The sequence below is a fragment of the Schistocerca americana genome, chromosome 2 (assembly GCF_021461395.2).
Source record: "Schistocerca americana isolate TAMUIC-IGC-003095 chromosome 2, iqSchAmer2.1, whole genome shotgun sequence".
Lineage (NCBI taxonomy): Eukaryota > Metazoa > Arthropoda > Insecta > Orthoptera > Acrididae > Schistocerca > Schistocerca americana.
Window position 1 is genome coordinate 330813594 of NC_060120.1, and position 12259 is coordinate 330825852.

At 40.1% G+C, this 12259-nt stretch overlaps 1 protein-coding gene across 2 annotated transcripts in view; it reads left to right on the forward strand.

The window, feature by feature from the left end:
* The first annotated feature begins 3998 nt into the window (after positions 1-3998).
* LOC124595970 (non-structural maintenance of chromosomes element 3 homolog) overlaps positions 3999-12259 on the forward strand; it is a 68675-nt gene continuing 60414 nt past the window's right edge. For both annotated transcript variants that reach the window (XM_047134909.1, XM_047134910.1), the window contains exon 1: positions 3999-4371. In XM_047134909.1, coding sequence (XP_046990865.1) covers positions 4174-4371 — 198 coding nt within the window. In that variant the 5' untranslated portion in view covers positions 3999-4173. The remainder of the gene's footprint in view (positions 4372-12259) is intronic.

A 12259-nucleotide genomic window follows, 5' to 3' on the forward strand; every position in this document is an offset into this window, starting at 1 on the left:
GTAATAGCAACGAATTTAGCAATAATTAACACATGGATCTCGACACATGGTACGTTATACAACACAACAACTGAACTGACACATGTGGGGGCATGTCTGCTAAATTATTGGTTACAATTTATCATGACCACATATTTCACATCCACACTGATCACTCACAAAAAAAAGACAGAATTAGCCAAAAGCTTCCCTACTCCACATGTAATCTTATTGGATCAGAGCACGACTGGCTTTAATGGTCAATTTCAGAGAACAAAGCCCACTTCCAAAATTCAATACAGTTAAGTAATTTTGTAAATGATTTTACCAAGCACCTGCACGTCTACTCTATGATGAAACTGAGGATTCAATTTGACCACGAGAAGTGTTTACATAGAACTGGAGCCTCATGGTTTACAAAGAAATGTACATGATGCAGTAGAGTACATGCTTCTAAGTCCATGGGAATGACACAAAAATTGGATGGTAAATTAAATAAAATTTAATACAAACATTCCACAAAGCACAAAACATGTTCATACATGACACATGAAACAACATCATGTAGTGGGACAGCTCGTACACACCAAGTTTCAATTGCTCGAAGGATTGCACTGAGTAAACTGAATATTAATGAAATTAACACCGTTCCCCAATTGAAACAGTTATGTGGCTTGATTATCAGTGCCACACATCAGAGTGACTACCGAAAACTCAAACAAAGCTAACTCTTGTACATTTAAACTTAGGAGTTAGAGTTATTACTCAGAGCATCCTTACTCACTGGCATCCTGAGGAAGAGTAATGCTAGCCTGCACCATCACAAGGGTCCCCACAGAAACCCGAAAGGGCTCAGAGAGTGTAAGTGCCTTCTATCTGCACTAACCTCACAATGAATGCTGGCCAGTGGCCACTAACACCTCTCTGGCCCAACGTAGCTGTATTCGAAGCTCTACAAAAAGATTGGCTAAAGTGCCCTTAACATTCTAGGAAACCTCCTGACAACTAAGAAAACCCAAAATGCCAGCTACAGATAAATGACATATTCACACTAGCAGACAGTGGGGTGGACGGGAAAGATATGACATAATACATAATAATGGATTCCACAGATACATACAGAACATAGAATTTGTAACTGGAAAAACATTCTTCTTTGTCATTGAAATGCTGCTGAGAAATACCACTGAGAAACGCCATTGTAATATCACACACTCTCTCATCAATCTTTCTCTCCGGGCATAGTTGTACTGAACATCTAAAGAAATTCTTCCAACCCATATGTGTCATATGGCAAACAAGTGCTTATCAGTATTAGTTAAAAACAGTCTTGGTTGCAATTTAAGTTTTTTATTTTTTAAATACTCATTTCGCCTTCTTTTTAGGCATATTCAGGTTATCTTAATTCGGTATATCTTAAAAGAATCCTTTAGTCAGTGTAGCCAACATCGACTTCGTTAAACTCACTAAAAACTTTTCTAGATGGACGCATGTGACACCAAGATCTGCATAACATGTTCCCGATCACTTCCATACATGGCTACACTCCATACAATTACTTTCAAAAAAGACGTCATGACACTTAAATCTATACTCAATGTTAACAAATTTCTCTTCTTCAGAAACGCTTTCCTTGCCATTGCCATTCTACATTTTATATCCTCTCAACTTCGACCATCATCAGTTATTTTGCTCCCCAAATAGCAAAACTCATTTACTACTTTAAGCGTCTCATTTCCTAATCTAATTCCTGCAGCATCAACTGACTTAATTCAACTACATTTCATTATCCTCGTTTTGCTTTTGTTGATGTTCATCTTATATCCTCCTTTCAAGACACTATCCATTCCGTTCAGCTGCTCTTACAGGTCCTTTGCTGTCTCTGAAAGAATTACAATGTCATCGGCGAACCTCAAAGTTTTTATTTCTTCTCCATGGATTTTAATTCATACTAAGAATTTGACAGAGAGTATTCCAGTTAACATTGTCAAAAGCTTTCTCTAAGTCTACAAATGCTAGAAACATAGGTTTGCCTTTCCTTAATCTATTTTCTAAGACAAGTCGTAGGCTCAGTATTGCCTCACGTGTTCCAACATTTCTACAGAATCCAAACTCATCTTCCCTGAGGTCAGCTTCTACCAGTTTTTCCATTCGTCTGTAAGGAATTCGTGTTAGTGTTTTGCAGCTGTGACTTACTAAACTGATAGTTCGGTAATTTTCACATCTGTCAACACCTGCTTTCTTTGGTATTGGAATTATTATATTCTTCTTGAAGTCTGAGGGTATTTCGCCTGTCTCATACATCTTGCTCACCAGATGATAGAGTTTTGTCATGACTGGCTCTCCCAAGGCCTTCAGTAGTTCTGATGGAGTGTTGTCTACTCCTGGGGTCTTGTTTCGACTTACGTCTTTCAGTGCTCTGTCAAATTCTTCACACAGATCATATCTCCCATTTCATCTTCATCTACATCCTCTTCCATTTCCATAATATTGTCCTCAAGAACATCGCCCTTGTATAGACCTTCTATATAATCCTTCCACCTTTCTGCTTTCCCTTCTTTGCTTAGAACTGGGTTTCCATCAAAGTTCTTGATATTGATGCAAGTGGTTCTCTTTTCTCCAAAGGTCTCTTTAATTTTCCTGTAGGCAGTATCTATCTTACACCTCGTGAGATAAGCCTCTACATCCTTACATTTGTCCTCTAGCCATCCCTGCTTAGCCATTTTGCACTTCCTGTCGATCTCATTTTTAAGATGTTTGTATTCCTTTTTGCCTGCTTCACTTACTGCATTTTTGTATTTTCTCCTTTCATCAATTAAATTCAATATCTCTTCTGTTATCCAAGGATTTCTACTAGCCCTCGTCTTTTTACCTACTTGATCCTGTGCTGCCTTCACTATTTCATCTCTCAAAGCTACCCATTCTTCTTCTACTGTATTTCTTTCCCCCATTCTTGTCAATCGTTCCCTAATGCTCTCTCTGAAACTCTGGTACTTTCAGTTTATCCAGGTCCCATCTCCTTAAATTCCCACCTTTTTGCAGTTTCTTTAGTTTTAATCTACAGTTCATAGCCAATAGATTGTGGTCAGAGTCCACATCTGCCCCAGGAAAAGTCTTACAATTTAAAACCTGGTCCCTAAATCTCTGTCTTACCATTATATAATCTACCTGAAACTTGTCAGTATCTCCAGGCTTCTTCCATATATACAACCTCCTTTTATGATTCTTGAACCAAGTATTAGCTATGATTAACTTATGCTCTGCGCAAAATTCTACCAGGCGGCTTCCTCTTTCATTCCTTACCCCCAGTCCGTATTCACCTACTATGTTTCCTTCTCTTCCTTTTCCTACTATCGAATTCCAGTCAACCATGCTTTGTTATGTAATCCTGGCTGGAGGTGCTACATAACAGTATTGCAGAGAACGAATTTAAAAAAATCTGTCTTAAAGTCTTATCTATCTATATTAAAGTCACCACATGTAAAATATTAGGGTACTATGAGCTGTAAAACCTAGTTTTGATACGTATATTATGCCAAGAATTGCTTCCTTATTTTGATCGGATATGATAAACAACTATCCTAAGTACAGTTGTCTCCTCTGGACACCATACCGCAGTGATGGTCACGGGATGCCCAGTACTTGCAAAATTCCAAACAGAAATGCGACAAAAAGCCTTGAGCAAATACCGAGCACGGGCTTCCAACATTATCGTAGCAGCGCATGCGCAGTAACGCCTGTTTTCTGGCGCTCTCTGGCAACCGCTCAAACCAACTGATACGAAAGACTAATGCAACATCCGTCTAAAAAGTGTTGTATTTTTGATTTCAATCAAACTGATACGAAAGACTAATGCAACATCCGTCTAAAAAGTGTTGTATTTTTGATTTCAATCCGTGAAATGCGACAAAAAGCCTTGAGCAAATACCGAGCACGGGCTTCCAACATTATCGTAGCAGCGCATGCGCAGTAACGCCTGCTTTCTGGCGCTCTCTGGCAACCGCTCAAACCAACTGATACGAAAGACTAATGCAACATCCGTCTAAAAAGTGTTGTATTTTTGATTTCAGTCCGTGATGGTCTTTGGCGTGGTGTCCGCGGTTTTGAAAATTGTTTTCAATTTGCATGGATTTTTACTTAAGATGCTCTTGAGCTGACAGAATTTGCGCATTTTTTTTGTTGATCAGTAAGAAAATGTCGCAGAGAAACCTTTCGCAAGATGCATCTGAGGAACGGCTGGATGCCTTAGCGTCGGAAACATTAAGATACTTGTTAGGAATGGCACATACTAAGTTACCTGTGAAACGACAAGATATTACCAAAAATGTGCTGAAAGATTATAGTAAGAACTTCAAGGCAGTTATGGAGAGGACGAAAAGATTTTTAAACGAGGTACATTTCTTGCGTCTTCATTAAGGATATCGAAAATTTTGTGACAATTATGTTGTCTCTGTAACAAAGGCCAACTATGATTTTGGCTAGTTGTGAAAGTACTCATTATGTTGATTAATCTGATTCTCCTTTCTTGGATTAATGTGATTTCACCATATATGTTACTTAAAAAATTTACAATTATTTGCTGGTTGTAGTATTGACCAACAGTTAGCTGCATTACTCATATGTGCATATACATCTTCGTTAAAGTATGTTGCTGTTGTTAGTAATATGTTATCTGAGAAAGCGTGTGATTTTGGTGCTGAAAAAGATCTATTTTCTTTTGATTTCGGACGGATTTGTTTGCCATGTTACAGATTTACGTTTGGACTGAGTGCATACTGTGTGATGAATAATTTCAAATCTGCCCCAAAAGCTAACCCATTTTCACTTATGCCTAACACAATGTACCGTATTTTTGGTTATCGTTTATCACACACTTATTGGTGGCATTGGAGGAGATTTAATCTCTGACTCTTTTTGTGTCCACAAATATAACTTTCTTCTCTGTTGCCAAATTTTTATTCATTTGACCGAAAGAACACGTTCACTACTGTATACTGTTTCCAGATTAAGACCCTTGGACCAGAAATTGATGGCCAGCGCCCCATCCACTTCTCCCTGACACCTTGGCTGTGGCTACAAGCTGATGAGTAACAGAGACTGGTCTATATTAGTTGTTGCCAGATTTTAGTTTCATATTTAATACACATCACCATGATAGGGAGTGAACCAAACTTTGTGACTGATTGTCATTCCAAAATTTCAGTGAAATCAGTCTGTGCCAACATTCAGTTCATATTTCTATGTAAATAACTTAAATCACAAAGTAAGTTCATAGAGAAAACTTTGTTTTTTATGCATATTTTGCATAAATGGGTTAATTTTGGGAAGTATTTCCAATTAACCATTTCAGTTTTAAGTGCTTTGTACTTGGAAAATCTTGGGTGGTTTCAAGACTTTATATATTTTAAAGAAGAAATAAAGAGAGTTGACAAATTTTAGTCAACCCTAGAACAGTGTCAATGTGATCATCTGAAGCTCTTGTGAAGGACAATAAAGTGAAAAGCTTTTTCTGAACCTTATTGTGACCTATTCCGTTTAGCTGCTCTTGCATCGTGAGCACTATTGCAGTGTGATCTTTGTTTTTGCAGAAGGATTGCTGCCATGCTTTTGCCAGAATATATTCAACGATTTCAGCACACACACACACACACACACACACACACACACACACACGATTTTTGTCTTCAAGCATTAGAGATGTTTATATGCACTCATTTTCAGGCACAGTGGCTAACGTGAACTGTGTTTTAATTGTTTATGATCGCCAAGCCATTAAAATGCTAATTCCCATAGACTATTACAAATCAGTGCACTTTAACTAATTTTTTGTTGGCGACAAGTATGGAGTGCTTGTGCTAGTACTTGAAGTACTCCTGAAACATCTGTCGGTAGCCATCTTTTTGAATTATTTCTGACTTGGCTTTCTGTTGGTTATAATTAGATATAGATCAGAAGCAAGAGTATTAGCAAATTTAACTATCTTAAAACAACTAAAATCTAACAGTGGAAAATCTGAGATGAAAAAATAAACACACACACACACACACACACACACACACACACACACACAGATGAACATGCTCATGTGGTTACTGCATCTCCATGTGCTAAGCCCTGATTGCAGTGAGCAGTGACTTTGATTTGGGTGGGTAGTGGGGGAACAGAAGATGCACTGGATGGGGAAGGGGCTGATAGCAAGGTAGGGTTGGAGGAAGATGCTGTCTTGCTGCTTATGTGATGTGTGGGGAATGGCAGTAACAGTTTTCTAAAAATCAAGGGATGTTTGGTTTGCAGGTGGCAAGCTATCGGTGCAGGATACCATACAGTTGGTCCTGCAAAACTGTATAATGTAAAATCACGGTAAGAAGCAAAATGAACAAAAACTTTTCGTAGGCCTCACTTTTTTAAATCAGTTACAACCTAAAACATTTTCACTTTTCACAGTTTTCAATAAAAAACACTGATTATGGCACATACATGCTGAAGCATGTTTGGGTAAAAAGAAAAAATAGTGTTTGCGTAAAGGCATAACCCATATTGTATAAGATCTTTGATAATTGCAGTGGGCTTTGCACAGCTGTTTCATGTGCTTGCGTCAATCAATTGCAATTTTGTGTGTGTGTCTATGCAATGCCTCAGTGTTGTCACCATTCTGTAGACAATTAAGGTTTCACCTTCAGCCGTGTGCAATTGAAAGATGGCAACAGTGCTACCAGCTATAGGATATCTTCTCTCGCTAACTCTACTAAAGTAGGGTACCAAGCTCATCAACTGGATGGTTCAGCTGTCCCATGGCCACAGTTCAGCAGTGGCCACTCACGCAGACAGACAGCATTCTAGTAGTTGTACCTATCTACCATGCCGTACTGTGGTCGCATGTAACTTGATACACTGCATGGCAGTTTCCACAGGTTACCCTGCTTTCGTTTAGGTAGAAGTTGTGTGTCAGGACACAAGTATATGATAGTGGGAGGATGTGTGGGACAGGTGTTGCATCTGTGTCTTTTTATGCCTTTTACGTGGCTGTGACACATTGCACAAGGGGCTGACAGCAGGGGTAGGATAAGGATGGGTCACAGCCAGGCCACTGTACTCAGAAACAACAGTGACTATATGTGTGCGAGTTGTGGGTGTATGAATGTGTTTCTACATTTAAAAAGGACTTTGCCCAGTAGCATAATAATATCCAACCGTCTACTTTCAATGCTGTTCAATGTGTCCTCCATGTAATGAGTGTTAATTTGACCAATTTCATGTTGCCGGTAACTAAAGTCTGTTATACTGTCCACTCACTTTAATGTGACCACCTGCTCGAAGCCAGAATAAACATTTTTTGCAGTGCGGACCATCACGAGATGTGCAGGAAGAGTGTCAGTGAGGTTCTCAAAGGTATGCACAGGGATGTGGAACAATGCTGAGTGCCATGGCCATATGAACTAGGTTTCTTGGTTGAGGATCCATAGTACATATAGCCCAATCAAGGTGGTGTCATAGATTCTCTTGGGTTTAAATCTGGTGGACAGGGGAGTATGGTAAATGCATCCAGATACTCTTAGAACCACACATGTACACTGTGAGCTGTGTGACATGTTGCATTGTCCTCCTGGTAGATGCCATAGTGTGGAAGGAAAGCATACTGCATGTATGGGTGGATGTAGTCCTCAAGGATAGATGCATATTTGTGTTGATCCTTAGTTCCTTCCAGAATGGTGAGACCACCAAGGGAATACCACAATACTATTCCCCAGACTGTAATGTTCCCTCCTCTAACCTGGATGTTTGCATTTGGAAGTTTCATGCTGCACACGCTTACAGTCATCTGTCCATCGGATGCATCTGAAAAAGCCGCCTGTTGCCACTCAGTTGATGTCCAGTTGTGGTACCTACATGCAAATTCCAGTCTTCATCACCGACGGACAAGAGCTAGCATGGGTGCATGAACTTGGTGCCTGCTGTAGAGGCCCATATGCAGCAAGGTTCACTGAGTGGTCGTTGAAGGAACACTGTTGGTAGATCCCTGGTTCATGTGGGTAGTAATTGCTCAACAGCTGCACATCCATTCGCCTGTACACATCTCCACAGCAATCGTTCATCCGTTTCATCTATGACCCATGGTGTCCCACAGTTGCCTTGGTGCTGATTTTGGATAGCACCATTCTGCCATACACTGTATGCTTCAACTATGGTAGCCTGTTAACAGTTTACAAACTTAGCTGTTTTGGACATGCTTCCACCCATGGCCGTAATTCAACAATCGTGCCCTTTTGGACATCAGATAAATCACTCCATTTCCACATTACAACAACAATAGTACTGTTTTCCGTGACCCCCTTTACACAATTTGTACACCCCACTCCTATTGCTGCCATCTGTGAGTGTTATTGCATGTTGATGTGGAACATAGGTGATAGTCACATTAATGTGACTGGACCATGTATATATTACACACAACAATTGTTTGCATATCTTTGACAGTTGTATTTTCAATCTGTTTGGTAACCTTATTGAGAGGGTCTCCAAAAGAAAGAAAAGAAGGATTCACCATTCAGAAATTCTTTTAATTTGTTTTTAAATGCTGGTTGGCTATCTATTAGACGAGAGACTTTTGTGGCAGCATAATTCACCCATTTCTGCGCCAGTTAGATTTAACCTAGAATGGTGAGGATCAGCCGTTCTCCATGCACTTTGCTGTTGCTTTTGAATTTGGATGGCTTATTAATAACAAATTTTAAACACACACACACACACACACACACAGGGTGGTCCATTGATCGTGACCGGGCCGAATATCTCATGATATAAGCGTCATACGAAAAAACTGCAAAGAACGAAACTTGTCTAGCTTGAAGGGGGGAACCAGATGGCGCTGTGGTTGGCCTGCTAGGTGGCACTGCCATATGTCAAACGGATATCAACTGCGTTTTTTAAAAATAGGAACCCCCATTTTTTATTACATATTCGTGTAGTACGTAAAGAAATATGAATGTTTTAGTTGGACCAGGTTTTCGCTTTGTGATAGATGGCGCTGTAATCATCACAAACATATGGCCCACAATTTTAGACGAACAGTTGGTAACAGGTAGATTTTTAACATTAAAATACAGAACATAGGTACGTTTAAACATTTTATTTTGGTCGTTCCAATGTGATACATGTACCTTTGTGAACTTATTTCTGAGAACGCGTGCTGTTACAACGTGATTACCTGTAAATACCACATTAATGCAATAAATGCTCAAAATGATGCCCATCAACCTCAATGCATTTAGCAATACATGTAACGACATTCCTCTCAACAGCGAGTAGTTCGCCTTCCGTAATGTTCGCACATTCATTGACAATGCGCTGACACATGTTGTCAGGCATTGTCGGTGTATCACGATAGCAAATATCCTTCAACTTTCCCCACGGAAAGAAATCCGGAGATGTCAGATCCATCATGTTGGAAGTAAATCGCCATTCTGTCATGCAGTGAAACATCGGTAGAACATTACGTAGGAAATCAGCATACATTGCACCATTTAGATTGCCATCAATAAAATGGGGGCCAATTATCTTTCCTCCCATGATGCCGCACCATACATTAACCTGCCAAGGTCGCTGATGTTCCACTTGTCGCAGCCATTGTGGATTTTCTGTTGCCCAATAGTGCATATTATGCCGATTTACGTTACTGCTGTTGGTGAATGGCGCTTCGTCGCTAAATGGAATGCGTGCAAAAAATCCCTTCATTATCCCATAATTTCTCTTGTGCCCAGTGGCAGAACTGTACACGACGTTTAAAGTCGTCGCCATGCAGTTCCTGGTGCATAGAACTATGGCATGGGTGCAGTTGATGTTGATGTAGAATTCTCAACACCGGCGTTTTTGAGATTCCCTATTCTCACTCAATTTGTCTGCTACTGATGTGTGGATTAACCGCAACAGCAGCTAAAACACCTACTGGGGCATCATCATTTGTTGCAGGTTGTGGTCGACTTTTCACATATGGCTGAACACTTCCTGTTTCCTTAAACAATGTAACTCTCCAGCGAACGGTCCGAACACTTGGATGATGTCGTCCAGGATACCGAGCAGCATACATAGCACACGCCCGTTGGGCGTTTTGATCACAATAGCCATACATCAACACGATATCGACCTTTTCTGCAGTTGGTAAACGGACCATTTTATCATGGGTAATGTATCGCGAAGCAAATACCGTCCCCACTGGCGGAATGTTATGTGATACCACATACTTATACGTTTTTGACTATTACGGCCCCATCTATCACGAAGCGAAAAAAGTGGTCCAACTAAAACATTCACATTTCTTTACGTACTACACGAATATCTAATAAAAAATGGGGGTTCCTATTTTAAAAAAAGCAGTTGATATCAGTTTGACCTATGGCAGCACCATCTAGGGGGCCAACCATAGCGCCATCTGGTTTCTCCCTTCAAACTAGACTAGTTTCATTCTTTGTAGTTTTTTCATTTGATGCTTATTTTGTGAGATATTTGGCCCGGTCACTATCAATGGACCACCCTGTATATATATTTTGTGAAGTTACTGTGATAAATAAATGTCTTTAAGATGGATCTTGGGTGGACTCCAGCTATTATTATGATTGTATTGTATTGTATGGAACTGGGGACCTAGAAATGACGGAGAGGCTTCGTCCCTGCCGTAGCCCCCAGTGGTTCACAACCCCACAACAGGCTACAGCAATCAACTCACCTCACCGCCATCCCACACCAAACCTAGGGTTATTGTGCGGTTCGGCCCCCAGTGGAACCCCCTCCCCCTCCCCTGGGAATGTCTCTCACCCAATGAGTGTAACCCCAATGTTTGTATGGTAGAGTAATTATGGTGTATGCATATGTGGAGAAAGTGTTTGCGCAGCAATCGCCGACATAGTGTAACTGAGGCAGAATAAGGGGAGCCAGCCCACATTTGCCAAGGCAGATGGAAAACTGCCTTAAAAACCATCCACAGACTGGCTGGCACACCAGACCTTGACACTAATACACCAGGTAAAGCAGTGCATTAGGCTGCACGCCTAACCAAGCGGGCTATTATTGTTATAAATATATGCTTTTGTGCAATAAATGATGAATTATTGCAAAATATACTAAAACAGTGGAACCTTGGTTAATGAGCACTTCCCATAATGCGCACTTCGCATAATGAGCAAAACAAATTGTAAAAAAGTGACTCACTTAATGAGTGATGTTTTGCATAACGAGTGACGATGACTTAATGTGACGTCATCAGCCGTTCGTGGATGGTTGGAGGGGAAACGTTCAACTATATGAACACCTTTTAGTGTCGGTAGTGGCAAATGAATAGTGTATTTAGTACGTACTGCAGTCTGGGCTTAGCGATCTTACCTTAGGGAGAAAAAGGAACAGGTATACACTCGCACGCGCGCGTGTGTGTGCGAGTGTATACTTGTCCCTTTTTCCCCCTAAGGTAAGTCTTTCCGCTCCCGGGATTGGAATGACTCCTTACCCTCTCCCTTAAAACCCACATCCTTTCGTCTTTCCCTCTCCTTCCCTCTTTCCTTCTGTGGATTGCGAAAGCTTGATATTTGTGTGTGTGTGTGTGTGTGTGTGTGTGTGTGTGTGTGTGTGTGTGTGTGTGTGTGTGTGTTTTTTTTTGTTGTGTCTATCTACCAGTGCTTTCCCGTTTGGCAAGTCACAACATCTTTTTTTAATATATAAAGTACATAATACTCTATGTATAATTTTCTTTGAATAAATGACATGAAAAAGGTTAAACTTTTAGTACTTTTTCTGCCTGGAACACATTATCATGTTTTAGGTTAATTTATGTGAGTAAATAGTTTTGCATAGATTCTAGAATGAATTATGCTCGCAATGCGACGTTCCACTGTAACTGCTAGAGCACCCACAAAAAATGCTGTAGCGTAGTAGAATTCATAACGAGTAACTTCGCTGTGGAATTACTAAACCCAGTCTGTTGAAAATTATGGCAGTTACAAAATGGTCAAGAAACTGTCAGCCTCACATAGCACAATTCAGTGAGCCTCTGAAAGCCATTTAAATCCTTAAATTTTTGGTATCTTGATTGCAAAGTTTGTTAGGTTTAGCCCATTCTACAGGGAACATCTGAGAAAATTTATTTTAAAATGGAAAAATAAGTTGGCAATGATTTCTGAAATTGATCCCTTTATGGAGAATATGTATAAAAAACTGAAAACTTTCTCTGTGGTGATATAAAATGTGTCTGAATTTACCTTGTGATTTAAGTTATTTATATATGAATGTTGGCACA